Here is a 19,683-nt window from a genome sequence, read left to right on the forward strand (position 1 = left end):
TTAAAAACATAACTCCGAGAAGGGATCCCTGAGCTTCGGCAGACGGCCCAAAGGGCCACGGCCTTAAAAGAACTGCCCAGAGTCCTGCAGCCAGTAGGTCAGAAGCAGAGCTTGAATCCAGACCCTTCTGGTTTTGAGTTTGGCTCTCTAACCACTCAGTTAGGCAGCTGCCTCTCCAACAAACAAAGAGACAAAAAGTATCCTTTTAAAATGTTTTTTAAAAGTCATGGTTTGCAGAAGAACATTGTACACAGTATCATCAACATTGAGTGTTGATCTACTGTGATGGACTATATTCTTCTCACCAGTGCAATGGTACAGAAGAGTTCCAGGGAACTCGTGATAGAAGAGGATCTCCAAATCCAAGAAAAAAAAAAAAGAACTGTGGAGTATAGATGCTGAATGAACCATACTATTTCTTTTGGTTTTGGTGCTGTTGTTCTCTTCTATTTTGAGGTTTTTCATCATTGCTCTGATTTTTTCTCTTATAGCATGACTAATGCAGAAATAGGATTAATGTTATTATGTGTATATATATATATAACCTATATCAAATTACCTGCTGTCTAGGGGAGGGGGGAAGAAAAATCTGAAATTGTAAAGCTTGTATAAACAAAAATTGAGATCTTTACATGTAACGGGAAAAAAAAATAAAATACTTTGTTAATTAAAAAAAAAAGTCATGGTTTGGGAGAATTAGTAATTGGACATAAGTAGGTCCAGCCAATATAAGAAAAATGACGAGACTACCTAAATTAACAAAGCATTACCTTATGGAGCTAGAAAAAATAATGGCAAAATTCATACGAAGAAACAAAAGGTCAAGAATCTCAAGGAAAAGAACGGAAAAGAAAAAATGGGGGTGGGGAGGAGGGAATCTAGCAGTACCAGATCTCAAACTATACTACAAAACAGTAATCATTAAAATGATTTTTAGCACTGGTCAAAAAAAGAGAGATCAATCATTTTAAGAGATTAGGTACATAATATGCAAAAGCAAACAAACACAGTAGCCTAATGTTTGCTGAATCCAAAGACCACAGTTACTTGCATAAGAACTATTCAACAAAAATTAATGAGAAATCAATTGGGAATGGCTGAACAAACTGTGGTATATGAATGTAACGGAATACTGTTGTAGTATAAGAAATGATGAACAGTCAGATTTCAGAAAAACCTGGAAAGACACAAACTGATGCTGAGGGAAGTGAGTAGAACCAAGAGAACAATAACAGCGACACTGTGTGACGATCAACTGTGACAAACTTAGCTCTTCTCAGCAAGACAATGATCCAAGACAATTTCAAAAGACTCATGGAAAATGCTCCCCACATCCAGAAAAAGAACTATGAAGTCTGAATGCAGATCACAGCATACTATTTTCACTTTAATTTTTTCTTTCTTATGTTTTTTTCCCTTTTGTTCTGATTTTTCTTTCACAATATGACTAATATGAAAATCTGTTTAACATGTTGGTAGAGCTGTGAAATGGCCCAGCCACTCTGGAAAACAACAGTACCTATACTCCAAAGAAATCAAAGAAAGAGGAAAAGAATCCTTACATACAAAAAATATTTATAGCATCTTTTTTTCGTAGTGGCAAAGAATCGGAAACTAAGGGAGTGCCCATCAACTGGAAAATGGCTAATGGTAGAGAATTGTAACAGAATATTATGATGATATAAGAAATGATGAAGGGGACAGTTTCAGAGAAACCGGAGAAGATTTGAAATGACAGAGCGAAGTGAATAGAACCAGGAGAACAATTTTTATAGTAACAACACTGTCAAAACAAAAAATTGTGAAAGACTTTTAAGAATTATGATCAATGCAAAGGTCAACCTCAATTGCAGAGGGCCATGATCAAGCCTGCTGCCCATCTCCTGACTAAGAGGTGACAGACTCAGGGTACAGATTGAGACATATTTTTTCACATGGTCAATAAAGGAATCTCTTTTTGCTTGGGTGTACATATTTGTTACAAGGGTTTATTTTGTTTCGTTTTGTTTTTCCCCACCCTAGTGGAAGAAGAGGTGATAGGAGGGGGAAAATTGGACTTTTGTTCATTGAAAAAAATTAATTTAAAAAAATATATATTTTTCCCTTTGACCTGGCAATACCACTACTGGGTCTAGATCCCAAAGAGATCATAAAAAAGGGAAAAGAACCCACATGTACAAAAATATTCATAGCTTCTCTTTTTGTGGTAGCAAAGAATTGCAAATTGAGGGGAAGCCCATCAATTGGGGAATGGCTGAACAAGTTGTGGTATATGAATGTAATGGAATACTATCTATTGTGCTGTAAGAAACAATGAGCAGATGGATCAGAAAAACCTAGACTTACATGAATTGATGTTGAGTGAAATGAGCAGAACCAAGAGAACACTGTACACAGTATCAACAACATTTTGTGATGATCAACTGTGATAGACTTAACTCTTCTCAGCAATACAATGATCCAAGGCAATGCTAAAAGACTTATGGTGGAAAATGCTCTCCACATTCAGAAAAAGAACTATGGAGTCTGAATGCAGACTGAAGCATACTATTTTCACTTTTGCTGTTGCTTTTTTGTTATGGTTCTTGTTTATTCTTCCTCGTGTTTTTTTTTTCCTTTTCCTCTCATTAATGTGGAAATATGTTTAACATGATAGTAATGTATAACATATCAGATTCCTTGCTGGCCTCAGAAGGGGGAGAAAAGAAAAATTTGGAAATCAAAAAATATCTTTACATGTAATTGAGAAAAATTAAAATTAAAATAACATAAAGATATATATTAGACTAAATGGCATATAAGGTCCCTTCCACCTTTGAAATTTTACAGGTGGTAAAAATAAATTGATGAAACTTTGGGGCCCCATTTTAAGGAAAAACCTCCATGAAGAAGGGGGTTAATCAGTAAGAAGACTTTAATTATATCTCCAAAATATTTTGTTTCAATCAGAAATCACAAGTATTACATACCTAGAAATAACAACAAGGGTATGTCCCCATCCTCCTTATTGCAGTTCCCCAAACAGTCCACAACCATCCCAGTGTGGTCTGACCAAGACAGACTAGAGCAGGATTACAAACTTCCTCATTCTGAACCTGATTGTTCCCTTATTGCAGACTGGCAGGGCCCTACCTCTCTCGGGCTGCCAGGACCCAACCCAGTGCTAAATCCCCAGGAACTTCCCAGCCATTAAAGCTTCCAGACATTCTTCACTTGAACTGTCACCTTGCCACGGCTCCTGTACCTCTACTTTGGCAGTGACCTTTTAAATTCAGAGGCAGGCCTTTACAGTGATCCCCATGAGATCTTTCTGGATTCCGAATCAACTGTCCATGCCAGCTTTGTGTCATCTGCAAATGTGAGGAGCACACCATCTAGGCCTTCATCCGAGTCATGGGTACCAATGTTCAACAGCCTGGGACCAAGCACAATTCCCCTGGAGACGTCTCCCCAAGCTAACATAGAGCCGCTGATGATGACCCTCACCTCTGCCTCAATGATTAGCCCCTACATCTCTGTCCTCTCCACAAGAGTAACATGGGAGATTTTTGTCCAAATGCTCTGCGGAAGCCTAGGCAAACTCTCTCTCAGCAACCCCTTCATCTCCCACCCTAGTAACTTTGTCAAGAAAAAGAAGTGAAGTTAGGCTGGCATGGCCTGCTTTGGAGGAGGTCATGTTGGCTCTCTTTGGAATCACCACTTCCTTTCAAAATGCTCTTGATGTCTCCCTTTACTAACACACTCTAACACTTTGCTGGGTACTGAAGTACAAGTCTGTTCAGTCGTAGATTGTACCTTCTTTGAGAATCAAGACATTAGCTCTTCTCTAGGCCTGAGGCACCCCTCCAAATCACCACAACTTTTTGTGGAGAGCTCTGTGGCAACACAGACAAAAGGGCCAGACTTGGGACAGGAACCCAGGAATTCAAATCCCACCTCTCACAGTGACCAACTGTGTAACCCTGGACAAGTCACTTAAGCTCAAAGCCTAATATATCTTTATTTATTTCTTTGTTTGTTTGTTTATTATGGGGCAATGAGGGTTAAGTGACTTGCCCAGGGTCACACACAGCTACTAAGTGTCTGAGGCTGAATTTGAAATCAGATCTTCCTGAATCTGGGGCAGGTGCTTTATCTACTATGCCACCTAGCTGCCCCCCTAATATATCTTTTATTAAAAAAATATGTTTTTCAATGAACAATATCTGAAACAATAAAACAATATCTGAAAAATAATAATAGTATCTACCTCATCAGATTGCTAGAAGGCTCAGCTATTATTGTTACTATTACAATAATATTATTTAATAATATTATTATTATATTAAGTATGTATGATCATACTGCTTGCAATAATTAGCTGCTGTATAATAGTAATGATACTGTTAGTTATCATAACTGAGGCAGCAAGGTGATGCAATAAAGTGCTGGACCTGGAATGGAAAGACCTGAGTTCAAATCTGGTCTCAGATTCTAACTCTGAGACCCTGGGAAAGTCACTTCACCTCTGCCTGCCTCAGTTTCTTCATCTATAAAATGGGGATGATAATAATAGGACCTAACTCCAAGAGTTGATCCAAGAGGATCAAAATTAGATAATATTTATAAAGTGCTTTAAAAACCTTCAAGTATTTTATAAATGCTATTGTTATTGCTATTTCAAAGATCACTGATAGTGGTTCAGAAGTGGAATGAATACTGGACGATTTAGCATCAGGGGACCTGAGTTCCAATCCTAGCTCTGCCATGTACCGCCATCTTGGTAGGCCTCTGAGAGAGTCCTTTCCAGCTCTAAAGTATGCTCCTAGGAGCTCTCCTGCAGTTCTTTCCCTACCCTGGAATGTAGCTGGTCCAGGCCATCTGCTGACTTTATCACGAAGGGCCGTACAATGCTCTCCTGGGATCTTCTCACCTGTCTTTGTTCCATTAACAGTTTGTATTCTCCGCTTTCCTCTCTGAACCAATGGTACAGATAAAATTCATGTGTGAATGAGAAATTTAACTCAGATCTTAGTGAAAATTATCCCATTTTTGTAAAGCTAATCCTGTGAATAACACACAAAGGAAACACTAGCCAAGCTCTCGGATCTTATTTCTAAAAGGTCCCGTTAATAAGACAACGTATATGTATCCTAAGAAGGAAAGATGGTCATGGTGTCAAGTGGCTGCTGAAAAACAAGGCATTCATTTCTTCACATTAAAAAAAAAAAAGCCTCTAGGACAGGAAAAGCTCATTCTTACCTGAGGTGCTACGTAGTAAGGGGTGAACTGTGGCGTCATCAAGTCCCCTTGGTCAATTTTGGCAAATCCAAAGTCACACAACTTAACTGGAGCATCCTAAAATGAGGCAAGCGGGACACATCACTTGAAAGCTCTGCCTTGAGTGGAGTATCAGATCTATGAATGACAGGATATGGGAAGAACAGCTCCCCTTACTCATGTAGACTGAGAAACATCTTTACTCCCATACCCTAACCTCTAGTTGTCCCAACTGGCAAAAGAAACTATGGAAAACTGAGGCCCGAAACCAACTGTGTCCCAATCTTAGTAGCCTATTATTTCTTTTTTTTTTTTTTGAGGCAATTGGGGTTAAGTGACTTGCCCAGGGTCACACAGCTAGTAAGTGTTAAATGTCTGAGGCCAGCTTTGAACTCAGGTACTCCTGACTCCAGGGCCGGTGCTCTATCCACTGCACCACCTAGCTGCCCCTAGCCTATTATTTCCAATAGCAGTTTGAATCCCTGACTGTTCCAGAAAGAGACTGACAATTAAACACAAAGAGCTTAAGGCTGCTCTTAATACTTGTCCTACGACTTAGAAAAACTTAGAGAGCAGCATATGCCAGTAGAACAAATATAGGGTAATAAACAATCTGATTTTATCAGGTGCTAACAAGCCCGAGATTTCAATTCAAGGCCACGCAACAGCACACACCTTACACTGACAGGACACATTCCTTCTATCTCTTCCCTTCCCCCTGCTGGAATCAAGCCTAACTGAGGGCCCGGGCTCCCAGCAACTGGTATCAATCTAAGAACTGGGCCTCTCTTTCGGGCCAAATATAGTTATGGGAGCCAACGCTGAGGACACAAGGTTTCTGAGGCCCAGCCCCTCAGTGATATATATGGGTGCTGGCAAAGGACCAGAGCCAGGCTCTACTACTCCCTGAAGCCTTCTGGCCTCAGCCCTCCCTGACCTCTCACCCCTGGATATGGGCCATGTAGCCTGAGCTGGGGTTAGAAAAGTAACTTAAAAGTGCCAAAAAGCCAAGCTTCTCACCAAAGAGTTATCCTTGAAGAGCAGATTCTCAGGCTTGAGGTCTCTATGTGCAATGTTTAGTGAGTGACAGTGCTGCAAAGCCAAAGCTATCTGAAAAAGGGCACAATAAATCAACTGAGACTTAGGAGCGAGAACTGGTAGTGCTCCCCTTGCTGTATTACAGGACAACGGTTACAGTGAGCATTTTTCCCAAGGTGCAATTGAGACATTTTCAAATAGACGATACTTTTGGAGGAGCCCAAAAAAGAGTGAGTGAAAGACCAATCACACCGAATGAAATCAAGGAATTAAATGTAGTTGCAGGCTGCGCAGACCCCAGCATTGGCAAACCAGGCAGAGCTGGGCTCTCTGACAGGACAGGCAGAAAGGAGGCGCCCGCTGGGCATTTTTCTTTAAAAATGCAAGGCTTGCTTTCCTCAGCCATGTCCTTTCCAGTCCAAGTCGAGATCCAGAGTAAACAGGGACCTTCATGTGGCGGGTGGGCCCCAGTTGTACCTGGACATACACGCCACACCCCTAAGTTCCACTGCAATGGGAGCTTTACAAAGTACTTTCCTCACAACACCCCTGTGAGGTAGGTCATGAAAGTAGCACTGTTCCTATTTTGCAGATGAGGAAACCGAGTCTCAGAGAGGCAAAGTGACCTGTCCATGGTTGCATGGCTTCAAAGGCAGAATTCGCACCCAGTCCCCTGGATCTGAGTCCTTTGGTCTTCCCACTACACCATACTGTTTTTCCTGTACCCAGGCAATAATAATAAACAACAGAACTGAGTTCAGAAACCAGTTACATTCTGTGATCTTCAACTTCAGGTTCTGACTTTGAAGGGAAAAAAATCTGAAACTATCCAGCTGAATTTTTCCATCTGATTTTCCTACTAGCTCATGCTAAATGTTGAAAAGTCGTTTGTATATGTGGGTTTGGGACAGGGTTAGGGTTCTGTTGTCTTCAAGATAACCACAGGGCATCCTTTATTCCAAAAAAAATGTTAATGTAAGATATGTGATGCTAAGAGAAGAGATGATTTTGAAAAGAGACTCAAAGCCTGGGGATAGAATTTCCCAGTGATTCCAAAATTAACATTCTTCTCTCCTGCTCAGTGGTAGCATGGAAAATTTGGCAGCACATTCTACTTAGAACTATTTGTGCTGTGGGAAATGATTTTTTCTCCCCTCAGCTGGCCTGAAAACACGACCTCTGAGACTTAGCTTTTCACCTTCTCAAGAGGCCTATTCTCCACTGGAGTTCATGAGGTAAATCATCTCTATGACAACCAAACATGAGGTCACAAAGAGAAAGAATACAAGCCTCGATAGAAACAGGCAAGACCAGGGGAAATTCAGAGAAACAGAGATCTTGTAAACACTGAGAGATTGAAGAAGATAAAGAAAGGAAGGCGTTCTCTCTCTCTCTCTCTCTCTCTCAGACACACACACACACACACACACACACACACTCTTCCCACCACCCTTAGTATTTTTACAGGCACCACTGTCTTGGAATATACGCCAATAACATACAGTCCTTGGGTTATAAGCAGCATTTGAACCCAACAGCCAAGTAACAGCACATAAGAGATTCCTGTCTCAAGAGCAAGACACCCATAGCTACAGTCTAGACAGAATGTCATCCTCCATCATGAGCAGAGTAACTAGTCGTGTTGTAGGCAATGTCAAGGTGACAATCCCTGGAGTCTAGGGAACCCCCAAAAGGCACCAGATCCCATAGGTCCCATCTTTCCTGTCCAGAAGGGTTTTCGGAAAACATAACAAAGCAGGCAATGAGAGCATCAGATCAAACAAAGCTTTCCTCGGGGTTTCCTTATCTCCCCCCCCAATGAAATTGTTGCTGCCCCACGTTTGCAGTTGGGTGGCTATGCAGGGGTTCACTTGCCTGCTTTGTTACTTGGCTGGCTTGCTTCTCTGTAAAGTGCCGGTGCTGGCTGATTCTGTGAAATAGCTCTCCCCCTTCCATCATCTCCATTACAATTAGGAGTCGAGCCCTGTTTGAAAGCATTTGATTTTTGTTAAAGTGAAAAAAACACTCAGAAATCAAGTTGTTGATGCACGTTTCACACTTGGAAAGTGTGCCACCCTTTTATCCATTTTAAGTACTACTCGTTTCTGTCATAACAAGCCAATTATGAGTTGTCTCTCTCCCCTTCCCCGGTTCTACCAACCAGACCCTACAATGCCATACAAAGTAAGGCCAGCTGAGACACAGTCTAACAAAGTCGAATGGAAGTAATCTATTCCTTTTTTAGGTCCCTGAAGACTTATTTAAATCTTTAACAGACTCTTAACTTCATTAGTATTTAAGATGGGGGAAGATCTTGTAAGCCTAACAGCTTATAAAAATTCCAGGGTATTTGGATGGGATCACAAGATCCAACATTCTAGTGCTGAAAGATACAACAGAGGCCACCTAGTCCAACACTTTCATTTTACTGATGAAGAAACTGAGGTTGACATAAGCAGGTTAAGTGACTTGTCCAAGGTCACACAGTTAGTAAGCATCAGTGAAACCTGAACCCAGGCCCAATAAATTCAGAGGCAGTGATCTTAATGTGGTACTGAAGAATCAGACTGAAAACCACTGTCACTACCTTCCTCCCCATACCTCCCCCCTCCCCCACCCCAGGACAAATGTATGATAGTAATATTACAGATTCTATATCAGTAAGATGTGTTTATCTCTTTTGGACCTGGACCCAAGTATAACCTACAAGATGTCTGTGCAAGATGAGGTTACAGATAGGTATGATCTGTGGTCGTGGGACAAAGGCCTGGTGGGAAACAGATCTACTCCAATCCTGTCTTCACTGGTACCAAACCACAGAGCTACCCAACCACCAAGATCATCTCCCATGAAAAGCTACATGCAACCAGAAACTGCCTTGTCCCACCGGAGCCACTGAAAGCAGAGTCAGACCTTCCCCCAAAAAAGTTCCCAAGAAGGCTCCTGGTATTTCGGCCGCCTCTTCTCAATACAAAGGGTTCACTTCTAAACGCTGCTGGTTTCCCAAAGCTTTCACCAATAACGCCTGCTTATAAAATAAGGCCAATTGGTTTGCAATCTGTGTTTACCACAGCAGGCCCGTGTCATCTTTTATTTTCAAAGTAGCGTAGTGCTGCTTATTACAGCTGGTGAGCAAGTCAATCTGAGCTGGACAACACAAGATGCTGACTTTACAAAAAATGGAAATGAGCGCTCAACTTCCATTCTAGTAACTGGGGGGTTTTTTAAGGCTGAGTCAACTTCCAAAATTTTGCTTTAAACACCACTGAGCAGAGAAATGGGATGCAGTGTTCCATCTTCCCCGAGCATCTTACCTTGGGCTGGACTCATGAGGAAACTGCACACTGTTAGCGTATACTTCAATAATCTGCACAATATTTGGGTGTGTTGCACACATCATGTGCAGACGTACCTTAAAGAGAAGAGAGGAAAGGTTGCCATGCAGGGGGTTTTGCCAATGCTTTCCTTCCAAACTTTCAGGACCCTGGACCATGCAAAGAGCCCAGTGGAATGAGAAAGGAGCATGTTCCAGCAAGAGAGCCCAACCCCTGGGATTGGCAAAAGGGTTCTCTCTGAATAAAAAGAGAAGACTGGGTCTTCAAGGCAATCCTCGAATGATCCAGTCTGAAGTGAGATTTGGAAGGGGATGCTAGAAACCTCCCCCAGCTGCCACCGCAGCTAGGCTGAGGCTGGCAACTGCAGGGTCAAAGGTCCCAGCTGCTCCCACAATTTCCCTGAACCAATCCCCCAAATTGATGGACTTTGTACCTAAGTGGCTAATGGAAAAAGGAACGGAATATTAACAATCAGTATTGGGCAAAGCCTTACTTTGTTTAATAAGTCACTGCTTCTCATTCAAGAGATTCCTGTGCAAGCAATCTTTGGCATACATGAGTAGCCCAAGCAATAGAAGAAGAAAGAAAAAAAAGACACTCAGGGCCTGTGAAAGCAGCCTCCCAACACCACATTGACTCGATTGCAAGCCTCCTGAGAAGCCAAACAGACACTGTCAATGTCATCCCCCTAGAGCATCACTGTTGCTCCAGCTTCTCCCATGACTCCCCTGCTGCCACGCACACACAGAGCTGCAGGTTCATCCATCCCTGGCCTCCAAAATCCCATTTCTAAGTAAACAGAGAGTGAAGCTAGGATGAACACTTCAGAGATCAAGGCCCAGACAGACTCAAAGAAGGTTGAGAGGCTGTCCTCGAGAGTCGTGCCCAAAAGGAACCATGTGCCTGTGGTGTGCTGATTGGTGCTACTACAACAAACCTTCACTAGAAGTTTAAACTATGAGCTGAGGAAGGGAGAACAGCAGTGAAGCCACACATGTGAAATTCCAACCCAAGCTTTCTCTAAGCCTACATGAAATTCTCTTGTGTTTGTGTCTCTTTAGAAAGGCAAAATGCCAAATATTTGGCTACTTTAAAGGTAATAAAGGAGGAAAAAGAACTGTTTCTACAAATGAGAATGGAAGAAAGAAAAAAGGAAGGAAAGAGAAAGACAAACAGGGATCATACATACCTCATTCCGAGCTTTTGGACGATCAAGAAGAATTTTCAGTGCAAATCGTTCTTGTGTAGATTTTTTCACACAGACCCTAATATGGAGACAAGGGAGGCAAGGTCAGAGATCACATTAGAAAGAAAACTGCCCTTTACCTGAAGATCTGCACATAAATTACATAAACATTCCCAAGCCATCATCCTGCCCTAAAAGGACTGGCCAAACAATTCTTCTCCACCCAGGTGAACACAGAATGCACCGGCACCTCTGGACAGAAGTCTATTTAAGGCAGTAACATTCTTTCTTTATTTCTTTTTTATGACACAATTGGGGTTAAGTGACTTGCCCGGGGTCACACAGCTAGTAAGTGTTAAATGTCTGAGGCTGGATTTGAACTCAGGTCCTCCTGACTCCAGGTCCCATGCTCTATCCACTTAGCCACCTAGCTGCCCCTGGCAGTGACATTCTCACCAGAATTTGCCTAGGTGCAGCATTCAGCTCTACTTTCATGGGAGATGTAACAGGGCATACAAGTGGCTCTTTTGGCTAAAGCTCTGCAAACGTGGCCCCATTCATTTGACTCCACATCCCACCGCTCTAAAGTTATGTCAGCGTAAAAGAGTGAAATACAGAAACTTTGGGATTTATTTTTGTTTCTAAATACCCCCCCCCAAAATCTTTTAAAAAGTTGCACTGTCATTCTACACGGTAATTCTAAGTTACTTTCAAATCTGGCTGTACATTTGTTTATATGGGACATCTGACTCCAAGTACATTCCAAACATCCCTGATCAGGACAGTGTTGCCACATTTCTTGCATGGCAAAATTGTTATACGTTATGTTAATATAATCACTAAGTCACACATGAACAAGGAATCTGTGTCACGGAATGATTTGCATTATCTAATAAATCAGAGAAGAGACAACACTTAAGTTAAAATTGATCTTCTGACATCCATTTCTTTTTTTGTTTGTTTTGGTTTGGTTCTTTGCAGGGCAATGAGGGTTAAGTGACTTGCCCAGGGTCACACAGCTAGTAAGTGTCAAATGTCTGAGGACAGATTTGAACTCGTATTTCCTGAATCCAGGGCCAGTGCTTTATCTACTGAGCCACCTAGCTGCCCCCTGACATCCATTTCTAAAGCAGACACATTCAAATGCATGGAGTTTCTTACCTAACTGGACCACTGATTCCGGCTCCCAATTTCTGAGTCCAATTAATATTGTATTCCTCTAAAATGGAGGTCTCCTATTAAAATAAAAAGGGGGAGAGAGGAAGAAGAGATAGAATTAATCCCTCGATTAAGATTCAGAATCTCCTCAGCTTCACACAGCATCTCGCACATGGTACATATTTGATAAAATAAATGTTTCCTGAGTAAACAAATTCAGCTGGGATAACGAAGTTGCCCTTTTCACTTAATGTCTCAGTTAAAAAGAAACTATGACACACCTCTGGCAGTGGCTTGATGTACAATGTTAATCACTGAAAATTTAGTCAGCTTGTTTGGGATAGGCTTTACACCCCCCCAAAAAGGGAGAAGAGCCAAGAAAAAAGGTCTTTCTACAAAACTCATGTAAGCATATAAAATAATGATGACAATAATAATAACTTTTGTTTAGATACATTTTTTCAAAATATGTCAACAATTGCTCTAAATCACTACTGATTAGAGAAACACAAATTAAGACAACTCTAACAAACCACCTCAAACCTATCAGATTGGCTAATATGACAGAAAAGAAAAATGACAAATGCTAAAGAGGTTATGGAAAAATAGGGACACTAACTAATGCACTGTTGGTAGAGTTGTGAACTGATCCAACCATTCTGCAGGACAATTTGAAACTATGCCCAAAGGGCTATAAAACTGTGCATAACCTATGACCCAGTAATACCACTACTAGGTCTGTATCCCAAAGAGATCAAAAAAAAGGGAAAAGGACCCACATGTACAAAAATATTCACAGCAGCTCTTTTTGTGGTAGGAAAGAGTTGGAAATTAAAGGAGTGCCTGTTAATTAGAGAATGGTTGAACAAGTTGTGGTCTGTAATTGTGATGGAATACTGTTGTGCTAAAAGAAATGAGCAGGATGATGAGCAGAACATGGAAAGACTTACATGAACTGATGCAAAGTGAAGTAAACAGAATCAGAAGAACAATCTACATAGTGAAAGCAATACTGTAGCTATTCTCAGCAATACAAGGATCTAAGACAATTCCAAAGGATTTATGATAATGAAAAATGCTATTAACCTCTCTAAAAAAGAACTGATAGAGTCTGAATACAGATCAAAGCATACTTTTCTTACTTTTTCTTGAAGTTTTAAAATTTTGGGGGGGAGGGGGGAGAATCTGTGTTTTCTTTTGCTAATATGGAAAAGGGTTTTGCATGACTATACATGTACAACCTTTATCAAATTGCTTGCCTTCTCAATGAAGAGAGAGAAGACGGAGGGAATGTGAAACTCAAAAAAAATTTTAATATTAAAAATTGTTTTTTACATATAATTGGAAAATTTTAAAAATACTTCAACAATTTAGTTATAAAAATGCTAAGACAGGTGTTCTTAACTTGAAATTAATGAACTCTTTTTAAAAAAATATTTTGATAGCTGCATTTCAATAGAATTGGTTTCCTTTGTAAGCCTGTGTATTTTATTTTGTGCACTTAAAAACATGATTCTGAGAAGAGGTGCATGGGCCTCACCAGACTGCCAAAGTCAGTCATGAAGTTTCTATTAGGTGTCCATAATGTGCCAGGCACTGTGCTAAGTGACTGTCCCTGTTCTCAAGGAACTCAACGCCTAATGAGGGAGACAACAAGAAAATAACAATGTACGAACAGAAGAGAATCAGGATCAATTGGAATTAATCAACAACAAATAGAAGGCCCTAGCATTAAGAGGCATCAGAGAAGTGTTTCTTGTAGAAGATGAGATTTTAGCTGGGGCTTGAAAGAAGCCAGAAAATCCAGGAGATGGAGATGAGAAGCAATCTAGTGTCTTGGATTGTTAAAATACATGGGGGTGTGTATGATATAATAAGACTGGAAAGGTGGGAAGGGGATAGGTTATGAAGCACTTTGAACCCTAGAGGATGTTATATTTTATCCTGGAGGTGACATGAAGCTACTAGAGTTTACTGAATAGGGGGTTTATAGGGTCAGACAAAAATGGAAGAGATTGGGGAGAGACTTGAGCCAGGGAGACCAACCGAAAGGTTATTACAATAGCCAAACCTGAGGATTTAAGTGCCTGCAGGAGAGTGGTTGCAGAATGGACAGGAGGGCATATCTGAGAGATATTACAAAGGTAGAATCAACAGGACTTAGCAAAAGATTGGATTTGGGAGATGAGATGAAAAGGAATTGAAGATGACACCTGGGTTGCAAGCCTAGACCGTCAGAAGGAAGACAGTGCCCTCCACAATAATAGGAAAATGAGGAAGAAGGAAGACCTTGGGAGAAAAGATAATGATGTCAGTTTGGGATGTGTTGAATTTAAGATGACTGCAGAACACCCAATTCCAGTTGTAGAAGAGACAGGAGACTGGAGGACAGGAACAATTAGAACTGGATAAGGAGATCTGAAAATGGAAATGTTGGAGCGAGGTCTCAGTCGAAAGATAAGAAGCAAGACTGCAGAGTTAAGAGAGGAAGAAGAGAAGAAGCGGAGGCACTGATTACATGGGTCCTTGATTTAAAACAAACGAAAAACAAGAACCCAAGGACTAACTTGTTCCAAGAAATCTAAGAAAGAAGAGTCTATCACATAATGCCACATAAAAGAAAGTAAAGTGTGGAAGAGGAAGATATGCTACTAACCAAAATAAATAAGTCAGATAAGAAGGTTCAAATAAAAGTATTAGCGTTAACTAAAAACAAACATCCACTAAATCCTCAACAGCTCTACTTGGATTAAGAGGCTTATGCTGTTATCAGTCTTCATGGCACAGAATCATGCCCTGCAGTCTACCCAAGAGTCACAGAGAAACAATTCCTCGGTATCTGTCCAAAGCAAGGAGAGATCCAAAAACTGTTTACTCATTTTTAACAAATATTTGCTAAGTACACACTGTCAAGGGATGGGGAGAGAAATTCCCCGACTTTCATTGTACTGGGAGACAGGGCGCCCAAGTAGATGAGTAAATAAAAGATAATTTCAGGCAAGGGAGAGTACTAGCAACTGGGGAGATCAGGAAAGGTCTTTTGTAGGAGATGGCACCTATGCTGAGCCTTGAAGAAAGCAAGAGATTCCAAGAGGTGGCAGTGAGGAAGGAGAGTATTTTACCCACAAATATAAGACTGGCACTGAACAAATTCACCCAATTGCAAAAGGGCAAAGAATATGAACAGGAAGTTTTCAGGGGAAGAAATCTAAGCTATTATAATATTAGGCTTGTGAAAAAATGCTCCCAATCACTAATAGTGAGAAAATGAAAATTTGAGCAACCCTGAGGTTCTTCTACCTTACACCCCTCTCAGCAAAGTTGCAAAGCTGACAAAAAAGGGAGAAATGCCAAATGCTGAAGGGGCTGAGGAAAATCAGGGACATGAGGACACTGATGACGGAGCTGTGAAATATCCTAGCCTTTCTGGAAAGCAATCTGAAACTGCCTAGAAAGTTCCCAACCTGTGCATAGCTCTTTGACCCAGCAATCTTACAATACCCCGGAAAAGATCAAAGTAAGAAAAAACAGGCTCCTATGTCAAAAATATTTAGTGTAGACATTTGACGACAGCACGGTGGTGGTGGTGGTGGTGGTGGGTGATCGCGGTATAGCCAGGAAAAGCCTCTGGCAGAAGGTGGCCTTTGAATGGAGCCTTAAAGGCTGCTTGGAAGCTGAGGTGAGCAAGGAGAACACTCCAGGCATGAGGGCCAGTGAGAGCAAAGGCATAGAGCATCCTGGGAAAGGAACAGCGAGTAAGCCAGGATGGCTGGACTGTGAGGAGCGCAGAGGTGGGGAATGTGTCTGAGAGCTGATGAGGTAGGAAACAGGCACGTTGTTTAGAGCTTTAAATATCAAACAAAGGAGTGTCTGTCTGATGTCAGAGCTCACAGGGAGCCACTGGAACCCAGTGAGCTACAACACTGGACCCACGCCATAGGGAAATCACCTTGGGAAGTTCTCTGTACTGTGATCTGGGGGGGGAGGTGCCTGAGCCAAAGAGGCCAATGAGAAGACTGCTGAGATAGCACAGGTGGGAGAAGCTATGGGCTTGAGCTAAGACGGTGGCTCATGTTGAACTAAGGGGCTTACAGGGACTGTGTGCTGGATAAAAGGGTACTTATCTGGGTTTTTTGTGGGGGTTTTTTTGTTGTTGTTGTTTTGCAGGGCAATGGGGGTTAAGTGACTTGCCCACAGTCACACAGCTAGTAAGTGTCAAGTGTCTGAGGCCGGATTTGAACTCAGGTCCTCCTGAATCCAGGGCCGGTGCTTTATCCACCGTGCTACCTAGCTGCCCCAAAAGGGTACTTATCTGAGAGATGTTGTCAAGGCAAAAGGAACACAATCTGGCAAATTAATGGATCACATGGAGGCGGGTGGTGCCCTCGGCAATGACAGGGAAGTTCAGAAGGGAGTGCTGGAGGTGAGGTCTGCTTTGGAGATGACCAATTTGGACAGTCAGCCAGCTGAAGATGCGGGACTAGAGCCCAAGGAACAACAGGAATAATAACTGAACTAAATCCCAAGTAAGACTGTGTAAAGAGAAGAGGGTCCAATACAGAGCCTTGGGGAATTCAATAAACATTTATTTAGCACCTACTGTGTGCTTAATAATGTAAATAAATATAGGCTACTGGGGATACAAACAAGAAAAAGATAAAGAAGAGCCAGTCCTTGCCTTCAAGGGGGAAGACAATGCACAAAAAGGAAAAGGGCGTAGGAAAAAAAAAGGAAAGGGTGGGGTGCACCGGGAGGTAACTGGCACAGGGCATCTTGGTCTGTGGAGCTGACACCAAGCAGGCTACAGAAGAGAAGTGAGGGAGCTGGAAGGCCCAAATGCTGCCTTCTGAAGAGATCAACAGTCCTCATGAAGAAAAAAAAAAAAAAGAGGCACTCAAGCTAATTCTGCAGGAAACAAAGGCCTCCGAGAGGCAGGCATCTGGACAGATGACATTCTAGGCCCGGGGACAGCGTGTACCCAAAGCACAGCAATGGAGCAGGAGAACCATGTGTGAGCAACAGCAAGATGCCCAGTTTGGCTGGGCTGGAGCCCTGTGAAGGATGAGATGTTGAAGTAAATCTTGAGAAGGTCGGGATCAGGTTGTCAAGAGGCTTCCAATGTCAAACAAAGAAACTGTACTTGACCCTCCGCGTCGCGACCTCCCACTCTCATTCAGCACACCCATTCAAACTACTGCCGAAACTTGTCATCTCTGTGTCCACAACGCTTCTCCCTTATGTCCTTCTGGTCACTCAGTCGATACCCTCTAGTCGAGCCCTGATCTTTCATGCAGACCACCTTACTAACCTCCTAAGTGACAGCCCTGACTCAGGTCTTTTCTACTCTCCTAGAGCACAAGTGAACATTTCAACCACACCGCCTCCATCAAGTCCCCATTCCCAACAGATCGCACTCTGCCTCCCATTTCCACACCTTTACACCAGCTGTCCCCCTTACCTAGAAGACAATCCTTCCTCACCTCTCTCTCGTATTCCCTGGTTTCCTGCCCTCAAGATTCAGCTCAATAACCATATCTAGTAAAAATAGCATTTCCATGGCAATTTAAGGTCTGCAAAGCCTGTTACAAATATCTCAGTGTATCCTCACAATAACCCTGGGAAGATGTTAGCATCTTTGTTTAATAGCTGGGGAGATTAAGGCAGACAGGTTACGGGGTCTTGCCAATGGTCATACAACTAGTAGGCATCTGAGGCTGGGGATTTGAACTCAGGTCTTCTTGACTCTAGGTCCAGCACTTTTTCCACTGCCTCTTGAGCCCTCCTTCTGGGTGGCATCTTCCCTGGTCCCCTCAGATGCTAATCCCTGCCTTATGTCCCCTCCAGTTTGCCCCAGTCTATATCTATGTATGTGTGGGTCTAGATGTGCATACTGCCACATTCCATCTCCACCTGTGAGCTCTCTGAAGGGAGGGGCGATTTCATTCTGGTTTGTATCCCCAACGTCTAACACAGTGCCTGGCACATAGATGGCCGTCATTTAATAAACACTTGTAGATGGTCAAGTGAGCGCATGGCTCGAGGGAGCGACTGGATCAAAAGTGTTTCGGGAGTATCACTTTTTCAGTTTGTGCAGCACTGACTGGAGCAGGGAGAGGTCTGAAGCAAGGACCGTACGAAGGAGGTTAATGCACCAGTCCAGGTGTAAAGGCAATGGCCATTTGAGGAGAGAGATGAGGACAAATGTGAGGGACACCCTTCCCAGAGAGAGGCAGAAAGGAAATTCTAGCTCTGTACTGAGCAGAATACTTGGCAGTTTATTGGGTTCAGGGTAGAGGGGAGAATGTATGGGCAAGGAAGCTAAGGATGACTCCCAGGTCATGAACCTGAGTGACTGGAAGGATGGTCATGCACTAGCAAAAAGAGAAACACTCAAAAGACATGGAAGGTGGGGGGGAAATATGGGACCACTTGACTAAAATACGAAGTAGATCATGGAATATTTTTCCCTGGAGATGGACACTATTAAAGTTCCTATCATCTCTGCCTAAGGTGTCCCTGCGGGACTACTTCTTTTCTTTTTTTTAATTTCTTCATTACTCATGTTATGAAAGGGAAAAACTTTAAAAAACAAAAGTAGAAACATGGTTCAATCTGCATTCAGATTCCACAGTTCTTTTTTCTGGATGTGGAGAGCATTTTCCATCATGAGTCCTTTGGAAATGTCTTGGATCACTGTATTGCTGAGAAGAGTTAGAGGCTATTCCTTAATAAGCATTTATTAATGACCTTCCATGTGCCAGATACTTCGGGGTTTGGGGTTTTCTCAACTTTTATTATATATTTTGTTTTTAAATCACCCAAGTTTTCCAATATATCCTCCCCCTCCCAGATGGCCAATATACCAAAGAATGTTTTAAAAGTAAAATACAATTTAGTCAAACTACTGAATTTAACCAAAATACAATTTAGCCAACATACTGAAAAAGCCTGACATTATATGCAGTGTTCCACACCCATAATCCTTGGCCTCTGAACACAGAGAGGAGCAATGCCTTCTCATATCTCTTTTCTGTGACCTCACTTAGTCATTATACTTTGGCTACATTCCATTTCACATTCCATGTGTTGTTTCAGTTCTTGAATTGTTTCATCATTGTCCATATTCTCTAGATTCTGCCTCCTTCATTTTGCATCAATTCATTTGGCTTCCCAGGCTTCTCTAGTTATTATATTCATCATTTCTGAGAGCACAATAATATTCCATTATTCTTGTCCCACAATCCGCTAGGACTTTTCCCCATTCACTGACATCAATTTGTTTCTAGTTCTTTGCTACTACAAAAACTTGCTATAAATATTTTGGTGTACAAGGGGCCTTTCTTTTTGTCAGTGACTTCCCTGAGGCTTATAGGCATAAGCAGTGGAATTTCCAGGACAAAGGGTATAAACATCTTAAGTCACTTTCTTCACATAATTTCAAACAGCTTTCCAGAATGGCTGGTCCAACTCACAATTCTACCAATAATGCATTAGTGTGTCCATCATTCCACAGCACCTCTAACATTGATTTTCCTGGTTTTTGTCATCTTTGCCAAGTTGTTCACTGTCAAGTAAATCTCTTGGTTGTTTTTCATTGGCTCTCTTATTAGTGACTTGAAGCATCATCTCATATAGTTGTTCACAGTTTAAAATTCTTCTGCTAAGAACTGTTAGGTCATATTCCATGACTACTTTTCTATCACAGAA

General features: G+C 41.9%; 1 protein-coding gene across 3 annotated transcripts in view; it reads right to left on the reverse strand.

Annotated features, from left to right (window-relative positions):
* Positions 1-19,683, reverse strand: part of MAPKAPK5 (MAPK activated protein kinase 5) — a 52,728-nt gene that overhangs the window by 25,874 nt on the left and 7,171 nt on the right. For all 3 annotated transcript variants that reach the window (XM_044005576.1, XM_044005566.1, XM_044005584.1), the window contains exons 2-7: positions 11,980-12,053; positions 10,822-10,897; positions 9,612-9,709; positions 8,173-8,281; positions 6,280-6,369; positions 5,242-5,337 (exon numbers count right to left, since the gene is read on the reverse strand). In XM_044005576.1, coding sequence (XP_043861511.1) covers positions 5,242-5,337; positions 6,280-6,369; positions 8,173-8,281; positions 9,612-9,709; positions 10,822-10,897; positions 11,980-12,053 — 543 coding nt within the window. The remainder of the gene's footprint in view (positions 1-5,241; positions 5,338-6,279; positions 6,370-8,172; positions 8,282-9,611; positions 9,710-10,821; positions 10,898-11,979; positions 12,054-19,683) is intronic.

Source organism: Dromiciops gliroides, chromosome 1, assembly GCF_019393635.1.
Source record: "Dromiciops gliroides isolate mDroGli1 chromosome 1, mDroGli1.pri, whole genome shotgun sequence".
In the NCBI taxonomy this organism is placed as follows: Eukaryota; Metazoa; Chordata; class Mammalia; order Microbiotheria; family Microbiotheriidae; genus Dromiciops; species Dromiciops gliroides.